Below are 26001 nucleotides of genomic sequence, written 5' to 3' on the forward strand. Positions count from 1 at the left end.
GTTCAAAAAAGCCAGCTATGAAGTATTTTAGGACAGTATGGACAAGACAGCAGCTGGGAATGACTGCTAATTTTCTTATGTGTGATAATAGTGCTAGAATTATGTAGGAAAGTATTCTTATTTTAGAATATTTTGAAATCATATTTCCAAAAACCAATATTTGTATTTATAAACTGATCAAGAAGTTACAATCACCAGAAAAATACTCTCATTACTTATAGGGGAGAAAATAATAAAAGTACTTAACACAACACAGTTACCATGTGTCAGACACTCTTCTAAGCACTTTTCACATAACTAACTCATTTAATTCTCCGAACAACTATATGAGTACTTAATCACTATCTCCATTTTTCAGGTAAGAAATAAGCCATAGAAGTCACCCAATAAGTGGCAGAGCTAGTCTCCCGAGTCAGATAATATAGGTCCAGTATCCACACTTATTTAGTGACTACTCTGTACTCTCCTCTTGGGTGGGGTAACCTATATTCCTGAGCAATGTTTTTGTTTAGTCTCTTAGTCGTGTCTGACTCTTTTGTGTCCCCATGGATTGTAGCCCACCAGGCTCCTCTGTCCATGGGATTTCCTAGGCAAGGTTACTGGAGTAGGTTGCCATTTTCTCCTCCAGGGCATCTTCCCAACCCAGGGATCAAACCCATGTCACAGCATCTCATGCATTGCAGGAGAATTCTTTACCACTGAGCCACCAGGGAAGCTCATGTTCCTAGCAATACTGACTTGATTTTGCTGGGATTATAAAACCCTTTGATTTTAGTAATTTTACTAATCCAAAAGCATGATCAAACAGAGAATCACAAAAAGTTAGGTATTATTACATTTACAAAAATGCATTAAAATGGCCTCAGGTAGTTTAGGGCTTCCCTGCTGGCTCAGTGGTAAAATAATCCACCTGCCAACACAGGAAACTTGGGTTCAATCTCTGGGTCAAGAAGATCCCCTGGAGAATGAAATGGCAACCCACTCCAGTATCCTTGCCTGGGAAATCCCATGGACAGAGGAGCCTGGTGGGTTACAGTTCAGAGGGTCGCAGAGAGTCAGACACGATTTAGTGACTTAAAAATAACAAGTAGTTTAGGTAAATATTTAGTTATATAACAAGATCTATCTATATTCTTACTAGAGGATCGATGATTATAACAAATATCTTCATCAGCTGAAAGATGACCCCGTCTTGATTAACACATGACACTATCTTGATTATCTGGGATAAAGGTGGAATCAAAGCAGGTCTCAGCAGTAAAAATAAATATTCTTGAGATGGCAAAAATTATTTTATGCCAAATGTCTAACTTCAACAGTTTATTTGACTGAAAAACTTACATAACATTTGTAGTATTTTGCAGAAACCGTATTATTCCACATGGAACATTTTCAAATTGATAACAAAAATCTTAAAAATAATAACTGACTTAATAGAGGTAATGAGTCTAAAGCAAATTGCAAATCTAGATGAATAAAGAAAATTATTGTTTATGTTCTTAGGTGTGATAATGGTATTGTGGTTACAGAAAAGATCTTTAGCTGGAATTTATGCATGTCATGCTTTAGTTTGGCACATTAGAGGACGCTCTAGATTTATAGTAAACAAAGACTATGGGTATTTTACTGTATAATGTCAATCTTCTTTTTCATAGGCTTAAAAACATTAATAAGTATAAAATCAAATTTTCCATCAAATATTTGCAAGATTGAGAAATATATGTGGAAATAATTCTCCTCCCTGGACCACAACAAACACTAAGCAAAAAACAAAAGCAAAACTCTAATTTGGGTGAGAATGGTTCTACTAAACACGTAGATATGCAAATTTTTACCTGCTTTTTCTCTCAACTAGAATGGCCACATAAGATGCTGGCAAAGCGGCACCAAAGCCGGGACTCCATAAGTAGAATTTTCCAAGTATCTTCCTGAAATTGAAATTTGGAAGGATTAAACAAAATTTCTTGTTGGTCACTGCAGTTATTACACACAGGAGTTCCCCTTCCCAGTTCACCCTCTGTCTAGGTGTCCCACAGCAAATCAAATTCAACAGGACCAGAGCCAAGCTCATTCTTCTTCTCCCCAGGCTCCATGAACTTGCTCTTCCTTGTCTTTTCCTAGGTTAATGACATCAACAACTACTTATTCACCTACGTGTGGCATTTGGAGACATCCTTGGCTTCTCTGTCTTCCATACATGAAATCATCCACTTAAGTATTTCCATATACAATTTATCTCTCAAATTCCTCTCCAACCTACTGCCTTTGCCTCAGTCAAGTCCCTCACCACCTCTTCTTCAGGCTACTACAACAGCAAACTAATAGGTATCTCTCCTTGCAGTCATTTAATCTGTTATATTCATTCAGACATTCCCTGGACCCAATACTGTTCACTCTGCAAAACCCTCTAGGTTCTCAGTTTCCTCATCTATCAAATGGGAATAAATATATTACCTATCTCATACATAATTGCTAAGATGGCCACATGGGATCCTTCCCAGCACCATGCATGGCACAAAGGAAACACTGAGAAAACATTAGCTATTGTTACCAGTATTACTATTATTATCACTACTACATTTTTTTCAGCTTTTATTGGTGTATAATTGATTTACCATAGCGTGTTAGTTTCATGTGTATAGCAAAGTGATTCAGTTAAATATATATTTTTTTCAGATTCTTTTTCCTTATAGGTTATTATTAACACAAAATATTGAGTAGAGTTCCCTTGCTATCACAGTAGGTCCCTTGTTGGTTACCTATCTTATATACAGTAGTGTGTATATGCTAATCCCAGAGTCCTAATTTACTCCTCACCTTTCCCCTTTCATAAATTTGTTAGTTCTATGTCTGTGGGTCTCTTTCTGTTTTGTGTATAAGTTCATTATATCTTTTTTTTTTTACTACTTCTATTTTTTAACACATGATAAATATTCAACAAATGTCTCTCTTTTGCTTCTACAACCCTGGATAAGTTTTTCTTACATCACTTACTAAAATATTTTATATCTTTTAGTTATATATGTATACAAAGCTTTTCTTTTACTAGAATACATCATTTGAAAGAAAGAATCTGCAAAGTGTCTCACTATGGTGTTTCACTACAAATAGCCATTAACTTCTTGGGTTTTCAAAGAGAAAATAAAAAGAAGTCTGGAGATACTAGGAAATTCTTTTTTCCTTTCAAAGACGATATATTCCTAAGAAGGGGAGAAACAAAAAAATAATAAGAAAGTATCTGAACAATGGTGCTCAACTGCTAAATGATGTATTATAGGAAAAAATATTTGCTATATACATACAGATAAGGATCAAGAATCACAGATAAAATTATCTTTTCAACTGAAGCTTAGCTTTAAAAAATTAGAAAATTTACAAATAACATAGGTATTTCTGCAATGGGCATCAGAAACTTTCTGCCTGAGAAAAGTGGAGGTGGTTCTCCCTCTAATAAAATCGACAAATGGCTTAATAAATTATTGAATGTAAGAATTAAAGGAAAATAACTCAGTGACTCAGGTATAGAAAGAACATAGATGTTATCTTATAATTAGTATTTAATGTTTTCACAACTTAACCAAAGGGTTCACATAACATAAATATGCTTCAAGAACAATTTATTATTATTATTAAATCTAATTATCGTACAACTCTATTTTTAGAGTTTTAACAAGTATTAGAAACTTTCCAGAGACTACATGATAAAGAGTTTCTTGCACAGATTATTCAGGTCAATTTAAAGGCATGATTTATTTACTCAATAGTATAAATTATATCAATTATTTTCTGCACAATTTAAAAGTTTATAAATGTTATTGTTCTTAAGGAAAAAGAATCTATGAAAGACACCTGGAAATTATATTTCTACCTGCAGAATTACTTTGGCAATACTAAGTGGGTAACATAATATTAATAGAATGTGAAGTATTTCAATTTGACAAATTAAATAACTAGTTTGCGTTGTTTGAAAGATAAAAAGTAAATATCTACTAAATATGTTAGGTACATCACAATACCAAAAACTGAATTCTAACTGCATATATATAGCATGAAGCATGTGAAACAGATAATGCACTGAATCAAGACCAAAAGTTTCATCAGTAGGATATGCCAGGAGTTTCACAGATAAACACAAGCATTTTACGGTCCTTTTGAAGTCCGTTCACTACATATGGACCTAAGCTATATCATGGACAGTTGCTTTGAATTTCAAATCTATAAAACTGAAAAGTTAAGAAATCCTCATTAACAACGCAGTAAATACAGTGGGCCCCAGAAAATACATGATGCATTAAAGCACTTTTGTTCCATAATCACAGCAGTGATTTGAAGTTTACATCACATGTTAGGCCAAACGGTCACAACTCCTGGTTTTACAAGCTTTCTTTGAGATAAATAAATGCCATGTCCCAGAGAGAAAAAAATAAACAAGGAGTGACCTGCACAACATTTATGTAAACATCTGTTTGTTTCTATTTCAATAAAGGAAATTTGTATTAATCTCCAGTGGTTATTATGAGTACCAACCTTAAAATGCAAAAGAAAGCCATAAACAAGGCCCCATTAGCAGTCAGAAATGAAGCAGACTGTAGGATCTCAGGGAGCAGTTTGTGTAAATAATAGTCTAATTTTCGTTTCCGGAGAATTGCTGCAATCTGAAAAGAAAAAGGGTCTTTTGTTTAATCCAACCAACTTTTCCCACTTAAGTTAGCTCTTATGTGGAAGATACTGAAATAATAGTATATATTTACAAATTAAAGTAAAAACCCAGGTATTTTATAGCTCTTTCTATGAAAATTCAATTTTCAGGACAGAAAGAAGACACTTTAGTTTATTGAAGGTATAATAGGTAAAGGGCCACAATGTGGATCAATCACATGATAAGTAACCTGCAAATTTGAGATAAATATTTATAGTGCCTTATGCTCAAATTTCTCCAAGCCAGGCTTCAGCAATACGTGAACCGTGAACTTCCTGATGTTCAAGCTGGTTTTAGAAAAGGCAGAGGAACCAGAGATCAAATTGCCAACATCCGCTGGATCATGGAAAAAGCAAGAGAGTTCCAGAAAAACATCTATTTCTGCTTTATTGACTATGCCAAAACCTTTGACTGTGTGGATCACAATAAACTGTGGAAAATTCTGAAAGAGATGGGAATACCAGACCACCTGACCTGCCTCTTGAGAAATCTGTATGCAGGTCAGGAAGCAACAGTTAGAACTGGACATGGAACAACAGACTGGTTCCAAATGGGAAAAGGAGTTCGTCAAGGCTGTATATTGTCACCCTGTTTATTTAACTTATATGCAGAGTACATCATGAGAAACGCTGGGCTGGAAGAAACACAAGCTGGAATCAAGATTGCCGGGAGAAATATCAATCACCTCAGATATGCAGATGACACCGCCCTTATGGCAGAAAGTGAAGAGGAACTAAAGAGCCTCTTGATGAAAGTGAAAGTGGAGAGTGAAAAAGTTGGCTTAACGCTCAACATTCAGAAAACGAAGATCATGGCATCCGGTCCCATCACTTCATGGGAAATAGATGGGGAAACAGTGGAAACGGTGCCAGACTTTATTCTTCTGGGCTCTAAAATCACTACAGATAGTGACTGCAGCCATGAAAAGACGCTTACTCCTTGGGAGGAAAGTTATGACCAACCTAGATAGCATATTCAAAACCAGAGACATTACTTTGCCAACAAAGGTCCATCTAGTCAAGGCTATGGTTTTTCCTGTGGCCATGTATGGATGTGAGAGTTGGACTGTGAAGAAGGCTGAGTACCAAAGAATTGATGCTTTTGAACTGTGGTGTTGGAGAAGACTCTTGAGAGTCCCTTGGACTGCAAGGAGATCCAACCAGTCCATTCTACAGGAGATCAGCCCTGGGATTTCTTTGGAAGGAATGATGCTGAAGCTGAAACTCCAGTACTTTGGCCACCTCATGCGAAGAGTTGACTCATTAGAAAAGACTCTGATGCTGGGAGGGATTGGGGGCAGGAGGAGAAGGGGACGACAGAGGATGAGATGGCTGGATGGCATCACTGACTCAATGGACATGAGTCTGAGTGAACTCCGGGAGTTGGTGATGGACAGGGAGGCCTGGCGTGCTGTGATTCATGGGGTTGCAAAGAGTCGGACACGACTGAGTGACTGAACTGAACTGAAAAAGTTTTAAACTGAAAAATAAGATATATTTTTAAATAGACAAAAAAGTGAAGTTCAATTCAAATAGAAATTGAATGCTAAACAAAACTGCATTACAGATATTATCAACCTGAATATTAGAGAATTTCAGTGACAAAAACTAGAAACTGATAAAAACCATTCATTCAGTTTCATTGAAAAGGGAATATGAGCTAGATCAGAGGCATTCTCACAGGTACCATGAAGAAATGCTGTTCTATCAAGGTGAAACAATATGATCAAAGGAACAAAAGATGACAGAATTAGGGAATGAGGGAGGGAATTTAAGAAAGGGCAAGACAGACTTGAGAAAAGGAAGACCAGAGAAGCCTGCATTCACTCCTCACCATTCTGGGCAGAACACTTACCCTGTGCTAAGGGAAATCTAACGGCCTCTTCTCAATTCTTTTCTTATTCTACCCCTTAGAAGCTTCTGATAATCTACTTCACTCAATTATACAAACTGCTATTAAGAAGTAAGCCATACACAGGAAACACAATGGTGAGTCAGATCTAATTCTTGCCTGCAAGGAACATAAAAACTTGATAGAGAAACAGACATATAAACAATTAATGACAATATGGCAGTGTGTTAAATGCTAGACTAGAAGAAGAAGAAACTGCTACAGAACTACTATTAGAACACGACAAAACGGAGATGGGAATGGGCAGACAATAATATCTGGAAGATGGATCTTGGCAAATAGGTAAAATGTTGACAGAAGAGAAGTTTCTATGGCCTCTGTGACTGCAGTCTTCTCATTCTCCCATTATATCTCTAAATGCTATTCCTTTGTTAGCATTTCTTCCTCAGATAGCTACTCCTTCTGTATATGTTCCCTCCCACAGCATCATCTATCATATCAAAGTAGAAATTCCAATATAACCCTAACATTTCCACTAAATTCTTAATTCATACTTCAAATGTCTATTGGACATGTCAATAAAGATGTACCAGAGACATCCAAAAAAAATCAGCCTGTCCAAAGCAGAACTTCTTGTGTTTCCTCAAAATGCTTTTACTTTTGAGTTTCCAACCTCAGGTAATAGTGTCACATTCACCTAATTACATAATTAAGGAACAAAATGTTGGTGTTATTTTCAATTACTCCCTAGATCCTCAACCATCTCCTCAGTTCTAATGGTCTTCTACTATCTTCAGGGGTTAGAAAGTAGTCTCTTTCATTTTAGACTTTTGGCACCCGGTCCCATCACTTCATGGGAAATAGATGAGGAAACAATGGAAACAGTAGCTGACTTTATCTTTTGGGGCTCCAAAATCACTGTAGATGGTAAGTGCTGCCATGAAACTAAAAGACGCTTACTCCTTGGAAGGAAAGTTATGACCAATCTAGATAGCATATTCAAAAGCAGAAACATTACTTGGCCAACAAAGGTCTGTTTAGTCAAGGCTATGGTTTTTCCAGTAGTCATATATGGATGTGAGAGTTGGACTATAAAGAAAGCTGAGCACCGAAGATTTGATGCTTTTGAACTGTGGTGTTGGAGAAGACTCTTGAGAGTCCATTGGACTGCAAGGAGCTCCAACCAGTCCATCCTAAAGGAGATCAGTCTTGGGTGTTCATTGGAAGGACTGATGTTGAAGCTGAAACTCCAACACTTTGGCCAGCTGATGCGCAGAACTGACTCATTCGAAAAGACCCTGATGTTGGGAAAAATTGAGGGCAGGAGGAGAAGGGGACGACAGAGGATGAGATGGTTGGATAGCATCACCGACTCAATGGGCATCAGTTTGGGTAAACTCCAGGAGTTGGCGATGGACAGGGAGGCCACTTGCTGCGGTTCGTGGGGTTGCAAAGAGCTGGACACAACTGAGCGACTGAACTGAACTGATGGGCAGAATATGGTATGCTGTTTCATACTCAAGTAGTTACAGAAAAAATTTCTTCTGTTCCTGGAAACACACATAACATCTCTTATAACACAAGTGTCCCTATAACCCGATTGTCTAGTAAACATAACTCCCAAGCAATTTACATACACATACACACACACACACACACACCTCCTAGAACTAATAAAGGAGTTGAGCAAGGGCATACGATACAAGCTAAACATACAAAACTTACTGGTATTTCTATACAAGACTAATGAATACATATGTGGACCCCCAAACTAAAAATACAACAGCATTTATAACTCCTTAGAAACTGAAACACTTAGGGGAAAATCCATAACACCTGTGTAGGACTTATATGCTGAAAGTTACCCAATGCTGATGTTAGAAATCAAGAACATATAAATAAATATTCATAGACAGAAAGACTCAATATCGAAAAACATCAGTTCTGCCCCAAAGTGATATATAGGTTTAACACAATTCCTATTACAACCTCAGAAAAAGTTTTGGAGAGGTTGAGAAGATTATTCTGAAACCTACATAGAAAAGCAAAGGAACTATAAAAGCTAAAATAGTGTTGAAAAAGAGAATGAAGTGAGAGGAATGAGTCTATGCAATTTCAAGACATATCATACAGCTACAGCAATGGTTTTGCGATACTGGCAGAGGGACTGACAAATAGATTAATGAAACAGAATAGAGAACCTAGATACAGACACACATAAATATATCCAGCTGATTTTTGACAAGGTACATATGCAATTCCACAGAAGAAAAATAGCTTTTTTAGCAAAGGGTACTGGAGTAAAAAGAGCTCCATAGGCAAAAGAAAAAAAAATTAACTTCAAAGTCTCATAGTTTATACAAAAATTCAAACTATCAGAGACATAAATGTAAAATATAAAACTACAAAACTTTTGAGAGGAAAAAAATCAGAGAAAATCTTAGAGATCTAAGTCTAGGCAAAAGCACAATCCATAAAAGGAAAAACTATAAATTACACCTCAAAATTAAAACTTTTTCTCTGTGAAAGACCTGTTAGAAGATAAAAAGCCAAGGTACAGAATGGGAGAAGATACTTGTAAACTACAGACCTAGTGAAGGACTAGTATGTAGAATATAAAAGAAAATCTCAAAATTCAACAGTAAAAAAATAAATGACCCAATTAGAAAATACAAATGATATGAACAGATATTCACCAAAGAGAATATGCAACATCAGTCATTAAGGAAAAGCAAATTAAAACCACAACAAGCTATCACTAAAGAACTGCCAGAATAATTAAGTTTAAAAATACTGAAAACACCAAATGCTGGCAAGAATGCGGAGAAATTGGATCTCTTGTGCATTGTCAGAAGGAATGTGAAATAGCAGAAGCATTCTAAACAACAGTTTGACAGTTTCTTTAGAAACTAAGCAAGCAACTATCATATGACTCAGCAACTGCAGTCTCGGATGTTTACCCTAGAAAAATGAAAATGTTCACCCCAAATTACAGCAGCTTTGTTCATAACAGTCAATAAATGGAAACAACCCGTATGTCCTTTAAGAGGTAAATGGTTTAAAAACTGAGTTGTATCCACACTATGGGTTACCATTCAGCAATAAAAAGAAATAAGTTGGTGATACATGACACAATATTGATGAATTTCCAGAGAACTGTGCTAAGTGAAAAAAGCCAATCACCAAAGCCTACATATATATAATTTCATTTATATAACATACATGAAATGACAAATTTATAGAAATGAAGAATAAATCAGTGATGACCAGGAGTTAAGAAGAGGTGGCTAAGGGGGAGGAAGTAGGTAATGCTATAAAAGGGCACCATGAGGGATCCTTGTGGTAATAGAAATGTCCTGTATATGACTATACTACTATGCTACGTTTGGTCTCCAAGTCAGTCTGACTCTTTCTGACCCCGTGAATGGTAGCCCTCCAGTCTCCTCTGTCCATGGGATTATCCCAGCAAGAATACTGGAGTGGGCTGCATTTCCTCCTCCAGGGGATCTTCCCAATCCAGGGATCAAATCTGTGTCTCCTGCACTGCAGGTAGCTTCTTTACCACTGAGCCACCAGACACTATATCAAGGCAGTTATTTAGGTTCTGTTATTTTACTATCATTTTGCAGGATGCTACCACTGGGAGAAACCAGAAAAAAGTGTACAGAGAATCTATTATTTCTTCCAACTACTTGAAAAGAAAGTTAGTTGCTCAGTTGTGTCCGACTCTTTGCAACCCCATGAACTGTAGCCCACCAGGCTCCCCCTGTACAGTCCATGGAATTTTCCAGGCCAGAATACTAGAATGGGTAGCCTTTCCCTTCTCCAGGGAATCTTCCCAACCCAGGGGTCAATCCAAGGTCTCCCACATTGCAGGTGGATTCTTTATCTGCTGAGACACAAGGAAAGCCCTCCAACAACTTAAGAATCTACCACGATCTCAAAATTAAAAGTTCAATGAAAAAGCACTCATCCACATGGCCAACGGGCATATGAAATATGCTCAGCATCACCAGTCATCAGAAAACTGTACAGTGAAATACCACTACACACACACGCACCAGAATGTCTACAACAAGGAGAAACGGCAATGCAAAGCACTGTCAGGAATGAAGTAGCTGGAACTTCACACACTGCTGACGGGAATGTAAAACTGCATACTTACTTCAGAAAACTATCATTATCTAATGAAACTAAATGTACTCTTACCCTATGATCTGGCAATTTCACCCCTAGGAATATAACCAAGAGAAATAACTGCTTATTTCCACCAAAAGTTATATTCATAACATTAAAAAAAAAAAATACCACAAAACACCTAAATGTCCATCAGCAGTAAGGTAGATAAACTGTACATATTTGCAACACTGGTAGATCAAACTAACAGTACATTGTGAGAAAAAGGAATAATCTGACACAATACCAGGGGAAATAATCTAAGACCTTATCAACACTGTGCTTTAACTCAGAGCTTTCAACCAGGATTTTCATGTGGCCAAAATACTGATCCGCACATCAGTCTGGGTAGCCAGGCCAGGACTCAGGTAACAGAGCAACGTGATAACCGTCTCAGTTTTCCCTAGTATGCCACACAATTGTTATCATTTACTAGATAGGGAAACAAGGGAAACAGTGAGAGACTTTATTTTGAGGGGCTCCAAAATCACTGCAGATGGTGACTGCAGCCAAGCAATTGGAGAACGCTTGCTCCTTGGAAGAAAAGTTATGACCAACCTAGATAGCACATTAAAAAAGCAGAGACATTACTTTGCCAATAAAGGTCTGTCTAGACAAACCTATCATTTTTCTAGTAGTCATGTATGGATGTGAGAGTTGGACTATAAATCTAAAGAAAGCTGAGCACCGAAGAATTGATGTTTTTGAACTGTGGTGTTGGAAAAGACTCTTGAGAGTCCCTTGGACTGCAAGGAGATCCAACCAGTCCATCCTAAAGGAGGTCAGTCCTGAATATTCATTGGAGGGAGTGATGCTGAAGCTAAACCTCCAATACTTCGGCCACCTGATGTGAAGAACTGACTCACTAGAAAAGACCCTGATGCCGGGAAAGATTGAAGGCAGGAAGAGAAGGGGACAACAGAGGATGAGATGGTTGGATGGCATCACTGACTCAATGAACATGAGGTTGAGTAAACTCTGGGAATTGGTGATGGACAGGGAAGCCTAGTGCGCTGCAGTCTATGGGGTCACAAAGAGTCAGACACAACTGAGCAACTGAACTGAACTGTGTATGCTACAGTATGAAAAAGTTTAGAAGCACTGATCTAAACAAATAACATAACAGTAATTGTACTAGCCATGTAGGAATTATAAGGGTACATGCACATGTGTATAAAATTATCAGACACCATCAGATACCTTTACAAACATCACATTTTATAGCAAAATAATGCTGCAGTGTTCATATACTTAGATAAAGTAATTCCACAGTAGTAAATTCCTTATCGGGACTTCCCTGGTGGCTCAGACGGTAAAGCGTCTGCCTACAATGTGGGAGACCGGGGTTCAGTGCCTGAATCAAGAAGGTCTCCTGGAGAAGGAAATGGCAACCCACTCCAGTATTCTTGCCTGGAAAATCCTACGGACGGTGGAACCTGGTAGGCTACAGTCCATGGGGTCGCAAACAGTCGGACATGACTGAGCAACTTCACTTCTTTCACTTTCAAATTCCTTACCAATTTTCCAAATATGCATACAAACACTCAGCTCAACAAAGTACATAATAACACTATGATTAAAATGTATACTTCTATTTGTTTATTTATATTGATATAAATTTTGAAGACTAATGACCAGGAAAAAAAACAATCAAAATATATACAGCAATAAGACAGACTACAAAACAATATTTTCTAATGAACATATGAACCAAATACCAGAACATTATGCATTGGGTTATCTTTGAAAGGCTATTAACAGATTATTTTCATCTTTTTGTTTTGGGTACTTTCTAGACATTCTGCAACCAACATGCTACATTTAAAAAACTGGTAGGAAGGGAACAAGTATGAGAAAGAGGGGATTATAGGAAAAGATCTGAATAGAGAATAGAAATATTCAGCATGACAGAGTATAAAATAATTAGGAGATACAATTTTTACTCTAGTTTTACAACTAACAATTTCTATGAAGGCTACTTATTTCAACGCTCTTTAGACTTCATCTTCCTCATTAATTAAATAAAGAGGCTGACTTACATGAAACAAGAGTGACATCAGTAAGATGGCAGAATAGCAGTTTCTAGCACTCATCTCCTTGCAGAATCATCAATTTGAACAAATATCCCCATGCAAAATTACCTTCATAAGAGCTAAAGATTCCAGGTGAGAAATTAAAGCACCCAGGTGATATATAGAAATAAGAAAAGATGCATTGAAGAGGGTATCAAAGACAGTATCATATTACTCACATCACCCCACCTCCAACCCCAGGCAACACAGCATGCAGAGAGCCACCCACCAAGGAGGAAGAAGAGTGAAGTGTGCACCCAACATCGCCACAAACCCCAGCTCCACACCTGCCAAGTAACATCAGGCACCAGGCCAGGCCACACAGATCAAGGACTCAGCTGTGCCTCCATCGACTCAGACTCTAGGCCCATGCCGATGCCAGGTCAAACCCCAAGAAACCAGGCTCCAGGTTTACCCCAGGAACACAGGTTTCAGGCCCCAATCTGAAGTCTCAAATACCAGGCGTGCTGAGGGAGACTCAAGTATAAGGTACATAGCAGTGAACTCAGGTTTCAAGCCCACCCCCAGACACCAGAGTAGCCTGCCGAAGACTCCAGCAGCAAACCCACTCACAGACTCCACCAAATGGCTTTCACTGCAGAAGCCAGAGACTGGAAGAGGTGCTTACATCTTCAATTGCACACATACCAAAACAAGGCTACGGTAACAATGAATGTTCAGGAAAATAAGACGTCAAAAGAGGAACAAAATAAAGCACCAGTTACTAACCCTAAAGAAATGGAGATCAATGAACTGCCAGCCAAGGAATTCAGAATAGTTGTCTTAAAGAACTGCAGTGAGCTCTAAAGGAACACAGATAGACAATTAAAACCAAAATCGGGAAAGCAATACATAACAAAAATGAGAAGTTAAATAAGAGACAGAGAGAAGGAAGGGAGGGAGGGAAGTAGGAAAGAAGGAAGGGAGGAATTCTGGAATTAAAAAACAGTGACTAGATTTGACCAAGCCACAGGAAAAGAAAACCAGTGAGCTCAAGATAGATCATTTGAAATTACACAGGCAAAAGAACAAAAAGAAAAACAATTGACAGAGAAGGAAGATAGCCTGGGAATTATGGGATGCCATCAAAAGAAATTATGTATACATTGAGGAATCCCAGAATAAGAAAGAGAAAGGGTCAGAAAGCATAGAAATAGTAGGGGAAAAAAAGAAATATTGACTGGAAACTTCCTCAATCAGAAGAGGGAAAAGGACATCCAGACTGATGAAGTCCAAAGAATCCCAAATACATTAAATACAAAGGAATCTATTTGTTATTTTTCTATTCCACTAATTTTGAGATGATGAATGTTTACTCAGTTCAGTTCAGTTCAGTCGCTCAGTCATGTTCAACTCTGCGACCCCATGAACCACAGCACGCCAGGCCTCCCTGTCCATCATCAACTGCCAGAGTTTGCTCAAACTCATGTGCATCGAGTCAGTGATGCGATCCAGCCATCTCATCCTCTGTCGTCCCCTTCTCCTCCTACCCTCGATCTTTCCCAGCATCAGGGTCTTTTCAAATGAGTCAGCTCTTCACATCAGGTGGCCAAAGTATTGGAGTTTCAGCTTCACTAATCACAGCATAATAACCATTTCATGATGCATGTAAGTCAAATCATTACACTGTGTACCTTAAACTTACACAGTGCTGTAAGTTGAGTATTTCCCAACAAAAACGAAAGAAAAAAGAGAGAAATCTTCACCTAGATACATTAAAATCAAATTCTCAAAAATCAAAGACAAAAAGAGAATTTTGAAAGAAGAGAAAAGAAAACTCATCACATACAAAGGAACCTCAAAAATATCCATGATTTCTCAGCAGAAAGAAAATATATATTCAAAGTGGTAAAAGGAAAAAAAAAAAACTGCCAAATAAGAATACTTTATCTGCAAATCTGTCCTTCAAAGTGGAAAAAGAGATAAGGACTTTCCAAAAAAATCAAAAGCTAAGTGAGTTAGTCACCACTCAGTTCAGTTCAGTTCAGTCGCTCAGTCGTGTCCAACTCTTTGCGACCCCATGAATCGCAGCACGCCAGGCCTCACTGTCCATCACCACTAGCCCTGCCTTATTAGGAATGCTAAAGGGAGTTCTTTGTGCTGAAATGAAAAGATACTGGAAATATAAAACTCACTGGTAAAAGTAAAGTGTAGTGAAGTGAAGTCGCTCAGTCGTGTCTGACTCTTTGCAACCCCATGGACTGTAGCCTACCGGCCTTCTCCATCCATGGGATTTTCCGAGCAAGAGTACCGGTGTGGGTTGCCATTTCCTTCTCCAGGGGATCTTCCCGACCCAGGGATCGAACCTGGGTTTCCCGCATTGTAGGCAGACGCTGTACTGTCTAAGCCACAAGGGAAGCCCTTGGTAAAACTAAATATATAGTCAAATATCATGGTATATCCTGTCATGGTGCTGTGTAAATCAAGTGACTCAGAATAAAAGTTGAAATATAAAGTATTAAAAATAACTATAGCTATAAAAAAATCTATTACTGGATAAACAATATAAAAAGATTGTGACATCAAAATTGTGAAGTGGGGAGTAACCAGGTAAATTTTTTATATAAGACTGAAGTTATCATCAGCGTATAATAACTATTATAAATATGTTGTTTTGTTTATCAGTATGTTTTATATAAACTTCACAGTAACCACAGAGCAAAAATCTATAATTGATACAGAAAAGAGAAGATGAAAGGAATCAAAGAATACCACCACAAAGCAGGCATCAAATCACAAGGAGAGGAAGGAAGAAAGGTACAAGTGAACTACAAAACGGTGGAAAAACAATGAAGAAAAGAGCAACAGTAAGTCTTTACACGTAAATTAACTATGCCTCCTAAAAGACACACAAGGACTGAATGAATTAAAAAAAAAAAACCAAGACACAATATACACTGCCTTCCAGAGACTCACGTTAGCGCCAAGGACACACAAAGGCCAAAAGTGAAGGAATGGAGAAAAAGATATTGATGCAAATGATAACCAAAATAGAGAAGGGGTGGCTATATTTATAGTAGACAAAATAGACTTTAAGTCAAAAATCATAAAAGAGACAGAGAAGGACACTGTATAATAAAAAGGTGTCACCTCATCAATAGGATATAAAAATTGCAAGTATATATGGGTCCAAATCAGAGCACCTACATATATAAAGGAAACATTAACAGAATTGAAGGGAGAAAAAAATAGCAACATAATAATAATAGGGGACTTCAATACTCCACTTTCAACAATGGACAGATCATCTAAAGAGTAAATCAATAAAGAATATTTGGCCTTGAACAACACTATCAATTAACTGGAACCAACAGACATATTAGAGAATATCCCAACCAACAAAACAAAACACACAATCTCTTCAAGTCATTCTCAATAACACATCATGTCTTATGGCTCAAAACAGGTCTTAAAAATTTTAAGAAGACTGACTAGAACCCAGTAACAGGAGCAAAACTGGAAAATTCATAAATATGTGGAAATGCAGAAATTAAACAGTACACTCATGAAAAAACAATAATTCAAAGAAAATAAAAAGAGAAATCAAAAACTATCTTGAGAAAAATGAAAAAGGAAACAATATATCAAAATTTGGGGGATACAGCAAAAGCAGTTCTAAGAAGGGAGTCTACAGCAATAAATGCCTTTTAGGGGAAAAAAAAATCTCAAATAAACAACCTAAGTTCATACCGCAAGAAACTAGAAGCACAACTAACTAAATCAAATGTTAGCAGAAGGAAGAAAATAATAAAAGTCAGAGCATAAATAAATGAAACAGAGACCAGAAAATAACACAAAAGATCAATGAAACAAAGAGTTGTTTTGAAAAGATAAAATTGAAAAAACTTTACCTAGCCTAACTTTTTAAACAAGATATTAATAAATAAAATTAAAAATGAAAGAAAGGACATTACAACTGACATCAGAGAAATACAAAGGATCATAGAAACTACTACTACAAAGAGACTGCTGCTGCTGCTAAATCGCTTCAGTCGTGTCCAACCCTGTGCGACCCCACAGACGGCAGCCTACCAGGCTCCCCCGTCCCTAGGACTCTCCAGGCAAGAACACTGGAGTGGGTTGCCATTTCCTTCTCCAATGCATGAAAGTGAAAAGTGAAAGTGAAGTCGCTCAGTCGTGTCCGACTCTAGCGACCCCATGGACTGCAGCCTACCAGGCTCCTCTGTCCGTGGGAGTTTCCAGGCAAGAGTACTGAAGTGGGGTGCCATTGCCTTCTCCGACAAAGAGACTACTATGAATAATTAAACAGCAAGAAACTGGATAACCCAAAAGAAATGAAACATACAACCTACCAATACTGAATCACGAAGAAACAGGAAATCTGAACAGACCAATAACTAATAAGGAGATTGAATCAATAATCAAAAACCTCACAATCCCAAAATGTAATGGCTTCATCAATTAATTCTACCACACACTAAAGGAAGCAAATCCGGCTCAAACTTTTCCAAAAACTTGAAAAGAACATAAAACTTTGAAACTCATTTTATGAGGCCAGCATTACCATCATACCAAAGCCTGATAAGGACACTAAAGGAAAGAAAACTACAGGTCAACATCCTTGATGAAGACAGATTAAAATTCTCAACAAAATACTAGCAATCCAAATTCAACAGCACATATATCATGCTCAAGAATGACTTACCTCTAGGGTGTAAGAATGGTTCAACATATACAAATCAATAGGTGATACATTAACAAAATGAAGGCTAAAAATCATGATCATCTCAGTAAATGGAGATAAAGTATTCGACAAAACTCAATATCCTTTCAAGATATAAACATCAATAAACATCATCATGATAAAAGGTAATAAATGATAAGACCACAGCTAACATCAAACTCAAAAGTGAATAAATGAAAGCTTTTCCCCTAAGACCAGAAACAACGCAAAGATGCCCACTCTCACTACTGTTATTAAACTTTATTACAGGAAGTCTTAACCAGAGTAGCAAGTCAAGAAAAAGAAATAAAAGCTATCCGTATCAGAAAAGCAGAAGTAAAACTGTCTCTGTGTGCAGAAACCTTGAATTTTCTACCAAAAAAAGAGAAAAAAAATCAAAACTAATAAATGAATTCAGTAAAGCTCTGGGATACAAAATCAACATACAAAAATCAGTTTCATTTCTAAACACTTACACCAAACAATCTGAAAAAGATACTAAGAAAACAATCTCATTTACAATTACATCATCAACAAAATACTCTGGAATAAAGTAAACCAAGGAGGTGAAAGATATATACACTGAAAACTTTAAAAGAGTAATGAAAGAAACTGAAGAAGATGCAAATAAATGGAAGTGAAGTGAAAGTCACTTAGTCATGTCCGACTCCTTGCAACCTTTTGGACTGTAGCCCGCCAGGCTTCTCTGTCCATGGGATTCCCCATGCAAGAATACTGGAGTGGGTTACAATCCCTTCTCCAGGGGATCTCTCAACCCAGGGATCGAACCTAAGTCTCCTGCATTGCAGGCAGATTCTTTACCATCTGAGCCACCAGTCTAAATAAATGGAAAGACAGTCCATATTCATGGATTGGAAGACTTAATATTGTTAAAATGTTCACACTACTCAATGCCATCTATAGATTCAATGCAATCCGTATCAAAATCCCAAAGGCATTTTTCATAGAAATGGGAAAAAAAATCCTAAAATTCATATGGAATCACATACATAAAAATCTGAATAGCCAAAGCAATCTTGAGAAAGAACAAGGCTGGACACAATGCACTTAAACTGGACTTCAAAATACACTACAAAGCCACTATAATAAAAATAGCAGAGTACTGGCATAAAAACAGACATGCAGACCAAAGAAACAGAATAGAGCCCAGAAATAAAATCTTGCACTTATGGTCAAAGGATTTTCATCAAAAGTTCCAAGAACACACAACAGGGAAAGGACAGTCTCTTCAATAAACGGTCTTGTTTATCCACATGTTGAAGAAGGAAACTGAACTCTTACCGTATTCAATATACACAAAACAATTCAGAATCATTAAATCCTTCAATGTAAGACCTGAAACTAAACTACTTGAAGAAAACAGAGATAAAAAGCTTCTTGGCATTTGTTTGAACAATACTTTTTTGGATATAATTATAAAAGCACAGCAACAAATGTATAGACAGACAGGTGAAATTACATCAAACTAAAAATCTCCTCCATAGAAACTAAAAAGTTATTAACAGAGTGAAGAAACAACCTACAAAATGGAAGAAAATATTTGCAAACCATTTGCAAAATTTCATAAGAGATTAATGTCCCAAACATAGAAGAAACTCAAACAATTCAATAGCAAGAAAACAATAACCATTTTAAAAATGAGTAAAGGGCCTGAGCACACATTTCTCAAAAGAAGACACACAAATGGCCAACAGGAGCATGAAAAGATGTACAACATGACTAATTACATCATGGAAATGCAAATCAAAACAATGAGCTATCACCATACAGCTGTTATAATAGCTATTATCAAAAAGACAAAAAGTCATGTGTTAATGAGGGTGTGGAGAAAAGGGAATCCTTGGGTGTACATACACACACACACACACACACACAATGGATTATCCAGCCTTAAAAAAGAAGGAAATCCTGTCATTTGGGACAACTTGGATAAACCTGGGGGAAATTATGCCAAGTAAAATAAACCAGGCACAGAAGGACAAATTCTACATTATCTCAGTTATATGCGGAAACTAAAAACCCACAGAAGCAGAGTAGATGATGGTTGCTAGTGGCTGAGGGGGCAGGGGACACAAAGAGATGTTGATCAAAGGATACAAAGTTACAGTTATGTAGGATGAATAAACCTAATAAAAGATCAAGCATAATGACTATTGTTAATAACACTGTACTGAATACTGAAAATATGCTAAGAAGGTAGATTTCAGGTACCACTGAAACATTCAGTTTGTTGTGACAGTCACTTCATTGCAGTAATCTGAAACTGCCCCTGCAGTATCTCTGAAGTATGCATGTGTATCAAAACACCATGTTGAAAAGTAAAAATAAAAAGTCAACACTAAAAATATGACAGATTCTTTTTTCCCACTTTTAAATTATATCTTTTTTTCTTTTTTTAATAAATCATACTTAAGGAACTTGGAGAAGGAAATGGCAACCCACTCCAGTATTCTTGCCTAAAGAATCCCCTGGAGAGAAGAGCCTGGAAGGCTACAGTCCATGGGGTCACAAGAGTCAGACACGACTTAGTGACTAAAGGAAGTAACTGGGTGTCTGTATAGAACAAAAAAGTTACCTTTTTTGTTAACTTCTCCTTCACACTGTACACAAAACTTAGTTTGAGATGGACACAGATTTACATATGCAAAGTATAAACAATAAAGCATATGGAAGAAAACATAGGTGAATATGAACATTCCAGGCTTAAGTCCAAAGACTGAGACAGCATTAAGCACAGCTCCCATGAAAGGAAAGTACGGAGATTGACTTGACTATCCCAAAGGCTACAGCCTGAAGACTGATGCAAAATTAAAATGACAGGCCCCCAATTTAGGAGTTTCCTTTTACAAAAATATCGCAATTAGACACCTATCAGGCCTATACACATTTCATCTTATTCCTTTATTCTCCCTTATCTGTTTCCCCCTGTGATTAATGCTGCACATTGACATACAAATGGTTAACTGGTATTAGGATTGCATGGCTATGGAACAGAACACAGTTAACTGGCCCTCACAAGGGACTGACCCATGATCTTAGCCTTACTGTACCAAACTTTAATTTAGTAGTCTTTGTTAGCCCGAGAGCTTGATCATTAACTCTCTCAGATGACTATTTCTAGAGTCTAATAAATCAAGTTTTGTGAAAAAGAATGCAGTAGGAGTTGATTTTATGTTTTATTTGTTGCTGTTGATGTTCAGTCGCTGTCATATTCAATTCTTTGTAACCCCATGGATTGCACCATGCTAGGCTTCCCTATCCTTCACTATCTCTCAGAGGTGGCTCATGTCCATTGAGTCAGTGACGCTATCTAACCATCTTATCCTTTGCTGCTGTCTTCTCCTGCCCTCAATCTTTCCCAGCATCAGGGTCTTTTCCAGTGAGTTGGCTCTTCGTATCAGGTGGCCAAAGTACTGGAGCTTCAGCATCAGTCCTTCCAATGAATATGCAATAAGTTGATTTCCTTAAAGATGGACTGGTTTGATTTCCTTGCTGTCTAAGGAACTCTCAAGAGCCTTCTCTAGTACCACAGTTTGAAAGCATCAATTCGTCAGCACTCAGACTTCTTTATGGTCCAACTCTCACATCTGCATATGGCTACTAGAAAAACGACAGCTTTGATCAGAAGGACATTTGTCAGCAAAATGATGTCTTTGCTTTTTAATATGCTGTCTGCATTTGTCATAGCTTTCCTTCCAAGGAACAAATCTTTTATTTAATCACCAGAAAATAATGATTTCTTTAAAGCAGAGTCTCTCAACTTCGACACTAACTACATTTTGGGTCAGATAATCCGCTGCTTCGGAGGGTTATCCAGCATATTATAGGACGTTTAGCAGCATCCCTAGCTTCTACTCTATAAATGCCAGTAGCACAGCCTGAGCTGTGACAACCAAAAATGTCTCCATGTAGTGCCAAGTGTCTCCTAGAAGGCAAAATTACCTCTCATTGAAAACAATATTTTAAAGAAAACAGCATAATATAAGGATTCAGGCACAGTTTTTTTTTTAACTTTTTATTTTATATTCGAGTATAGCTGATTAACAGTGTTGTGATGGTTTCAGGTGGACAGCAAAGGGACTCAGCCACACATACACATGTATCCATTCTCCTCTGAACTCCCCTCTCGTCCAGGCTGCTGTACTATTCAGGAGGTCCTTGTTGCTTATCCATTTTAAACACAGCCGTGTGTACATGTCGATCCCAAACTCCCTAACTATCCCTTCCCCCCATTCTTCCCACACTGGCAACCATAAGTTTGTTCTCTAGTTTGTGAGTCTTTTTCCTCTTCATAAATAAGTTCATTTGCATTATTTCTTTTTAGACTCCAAATATAAGGGATGTCGTATGCTATTTCTCCCTGTCTGACTGATTTCACTCAGCACGACAATCCCTAGGTCCATCCGTGTTGCTGCAAGTGGTGTTATTTCACTCTTTTGATGACTGAGGAATACTCTATTGTATACATGTACCACATCCTGTTTATCCCTCTGTCAATGGACATCTAGGTTGCTTCCATGTCTGACTATTGTAAACACAGCTGCAATGTACACTGGGGCACATGTATTCTTTCAGACCCTGTTTGTCTCCAGTATGTAGCAGGGTCATATGGTAGCTCTATTTTCAGTTTTTTAAGGAACCTCCATGCTGTTCTTCACAGTGGCTACACCAATTTACATTCCCACCAATAGTGCAGGAGGGTTCCCTTCAGGACCGAGGCATTTTTGACAAAGGGTCAAATATGTCAGACATCCTACACATAGTACACATAACAGGACTGTCTGAAAAAGTTAAAACTAGTCCTGAGTGTCCGATAAGACTTCTAAATATCCCATCAGTCATATAGGGGAAATACTTGATTACTGTGACCTGGTCTAAAACCTAATTTAATCTTACAAATGAACACGAACTATTTGTGTAAGATTTTAATATTTACTAAAAATTTTAAGAATAAATCTAGTATGTTAAAAAAAAAAGGGAGGGGAGAAAACGGCATAATGAATTTACATTTTTAAAATATTAACAGAATATCTACTTTAGTTAACAAACACTTGTAACACTTTCTACATCCCAGGCACTGTTCTAAACACTGTACAAATGTTAACTCAGTGCTTATTAACAATCTATGAGATGGAATGATCAGTATTCCACTTTAGACATAAGAAAACGTGGGCACAAAGAGATTATGTTGCGCAAAGTCACACAGTGAAGAAGCAGGAGGGCAGGGACTACACACAGGTAAGTGGCTCCAGAGTCACTGAGGACTCAGTGCTCTTAAGCACCACACCCGATGCTGAAGTCTGGCATTCTAAATAAGGGGAAGAATGACACATAGTGAGTGCTACCAAAAAAAAGCAAAAACCCAACAACAGCAGCGATTTGTGACTCACCAGTCCCTACAGGGTTGAGGCTGCCCATTCTGAAAGAAGAAATACTAAAATATAGTGAAAACACAACATATATATATATACATATATATACATATCCTAATAAAATAGTCATGCTGCTGCTGCTGCTGCTAAGTCGCTTCAGTCATGTCCGACTCTGTGTGACCCCATAGACAGCCCACCAGGCTCCCCCGTCCCTGGGATTCTCCAGGCAAGAACACTGGAGTGGGTTGCCATTTCCTTCTCCAATGCATGAAAGTGAAAAGTGAAAGTGAAGTTGCTCAGTCGTGTCCGACTGTTAGCGACACCATGGACTGCAGCCTGCCAGGCTCCTCCATCCATGGGATTTTCCAGGCAAGAGTACTGGAGTGGGTGCCATCGCCTTCTCCATATGCCAGTTCTATAACTAACTAAGGTAGCATGATGACTCCAGGACTAAAAATTACATTCCCAGTATACAAGAGCTAAAAACGAAAGATGAATGAAACGAAAATGAAACACTATGTTCACAAGACTAAGTCAAGGAAAATGGAAAAACCAGCCATGCGCCTATTTACTCTGCTTTCCTTCTTCCAAGATCTCAGTACATTTTAAATAAATAAAGTAATAAATATAAGTATTCAGCTGGTGGCTCAGACAGCAAAGCGTCTGTCTACAATTCGGGAGACCTGGGTTCGATCCCTAGGTTGGGAAAATCCCCTGGAGAAGGAAATGGCAATCTACTCCAGTACTATTGCCTGGAAAATCCCATGGACAGAGGAGCCTGGTAGGCTACAGTCCATGGGGTCACAAAGAGTCGGACACGACTGAGCAACTTCACTTTCTTTCAGAAGGCACTTTAAAAAGTATGTTTCCTTCACTCTACACAATGACTCCCTGCTCTAACCCCAGTTCATTTTTGTGCTGTGCAGGTCTTTTCTGGGCTTCCATGGTGGCTCAGACGGTAAAGAATCTGCCTGCGATGCAGGAGACTCAGGTTCGATCCCTGGGTTGGGAAGATCCCCTGGAGAAGGGAATGGCTACCCACTCCAGTATTCTTTCCTAGAAAATTCCAAGGACAGAGGAACCTGGCGGAGATGGTTAGATAGCATTACTGACTCAAAGGACATGAATTTGAGCAAACTCCAGGAGATAGTGAAGGACAGGGAAGCCTGGCGTTCTGCAGCCCATGGGATTGCAAAGAGTCACACATGACTTAGTGACTGAACAGCAACAACATGGTCTGTTCTATGAAGTGTTCTGAAGACATTTCTCTCTCTAGCAATTCAAGATGTTTGGAGAAAATGAACGGCAATTACAGTAATTATAGAAAAAGCTGAGTGGTCCTCATGAGACTCAAAACTAAACTACATTCGTATAGGAAAACCTGATTCAAAATAAAAACAGAACTTCAATGAATAGAACCGAAGTAGAACATTCATCTCAAGTCAGAAGACTTCCCCTATTTTTTCTCCAACAAATTTCAAAACTCTTCTAGAAGAATAAGATCTCATTTACAAAAATACTTAGCGTAATAAGGGAAGTTGAATTACTCTGTTGTCACTTAGAACTTTATGCGCATGTGCTGGTTAAATCTGCGTCAACTTGACTAGGCTGCAGGCTTGCCACATATTCTGGGTGTGACCACGAAGGTGTTTCTAAAAGAACTGAAGGTCTGGACAGGATAAAATAGCTGAGTAAGAGGGACCGCCTCTTCCCTATATGCCCTCAGGCTGGGCCATCAATCTTTCCCCACCTCACACCCAGAGATGGCCTTAAACTGGAGCTGACATTACTGGCTTTCCTGGTTATCAGGCATTAGGCAGAGGAACCAGAGACCAAATTGCCAACATCCGCTGAATCATGGAAAAAGCAAGAGAGTTTCAGAAAAACATCTATTTCTGCTTTATTGACTATGCCAAAGCCTTTGACTGTGTGGATCACAATAAACTGTGGAAAATTCTGAAAGAGATGGGAATACCAGACCACCTGACCTGCCTCTTGAGAAATCTGTATGCAGGTCAGGAAGCAACAGTTAGAACTGGACATGGAACAACAGACTGGTTCCAAATAGGAAAAGGAGTACATCAAGGCTGTATACTGTCACCCTGCTTATTTAACTTATATGAGAGTACATCATGAGAAATGCTGGGCTGGAAGAAGCACAAGCTGGAATCAAGATTCCCAGGAGAAATGTCAATAACCTCAGATATGCAGATGACACCACCCTTATGGCAGAAAGTGAAGAGGAACTCAAAAGCCTCTTGATAAAGGTGAAAGAGGAGAGTGAAAAAGTTGGCTTAAAACTCAACATCCAGAAAATGAAGATCAAGGCATCCGGTCCCATCACTTCATGGGAAATAGATGGGGAAACAGTGGAAACAGTGTCAGACTTTATTTTGGGGGCTCCAAACTCACTACAGATGGTGACTGCAGCCATGAAATTAAAAGACACTTGCTCCTTGGAAGAAAAGTTATGACCAACCTAGATAGCATATTGAAAAGCAGAGATATCACTTTGCCAACAAAGGTACATCTAGTCAAGGCTATGGTTTTTCCTGTGGTCATGTATGGATGTGAGAGTTGGACTGTGAAGAAAGCTGAGTGCCAAAGAATTAATGCTTTTGAACTGTGGTGTTGGAGAAGACTCTTGAGAGTCCCTTGGACTGCAAGGAGATCCAGCCAGTCCTTTCTGAAGGAGATCAGCCCTGGCATTTCTTTGGAAGGAATGATGCTAAAGCTGAAACTCCAGTACTTTGGCCACCTCATGCGAAGAGTTGACTCATTGGAAAAAACTCTGATGCTGGGAGGGATTGGGGGCAAGAGGAGAAGGGGACGACAGAGGATGAGATGGCTGGATGGCATCACTGACTCAATGGATGTGAGTCTGAGTGAACTCCGGGCGTTGGTGATGGACAGGGAGGCCTGGCGTGCTGCGATTCATGGGGTCGCAAAGAGTCGGACACGACTGAGCGACTGAACTGAACTGCGACTGAACAGCTTGCCAACTGTGGATCTTGGAATTCCTCAGCCTCCGTAATGGTTGGGCCAATGCCTTATAATAAGTTACTCAGTTTGTCTGTCTGTCTATACATATATATATACTGCGTGTGTGTGCGTGCACACCACACA

The 26001-nt window shown here is 38.3% G+C and overlaps 1 protein-coding gene across 2 annotated transcripts in view; it reads right to left on the reverse strand.

The window, feature by feature from the left end:
- Positions 1–26001, reverse strand: part of TMEM135 (transmembrane protein 135) — a 327021-nt gene that overhangs the window by 235552 nt on the left and 65468 nt on the right. For both annotated transcript variants that reach the window (XM_070782658.1, XM_070782657.1), the window contains exons 2-3: positions 4528–4655; positions 1836–1928 (exon numbers count right to left, since the gene is read on the reverse strand). In XM_070782658.1, the coding sequence (XP_070638759.1) occupies positions 1836–1928; positions 4528–4655 (221 nt within the window). The remainder of the gene's footprint in view (positions 1–1835; positions 1929–4527; positions 4656–26001) is intronic.

Source organism: Bos indicus, chromosome 29 (genome assembly GCF_029378745.1).
Source record: "Bos indicus isolate NIAB-ARS_2022 breed Sahiwal x Tharparkar chromosome 29, NIAB-ARS_B.indTharparkar_mat_pri_1.0, whole genome shotgun sequence".
Lineage (NCBI taxonomy): Eukaryota > Metazoa > Chordata > Mammalia > Artiodactyla > Bovidae > Bos > Bos indicus.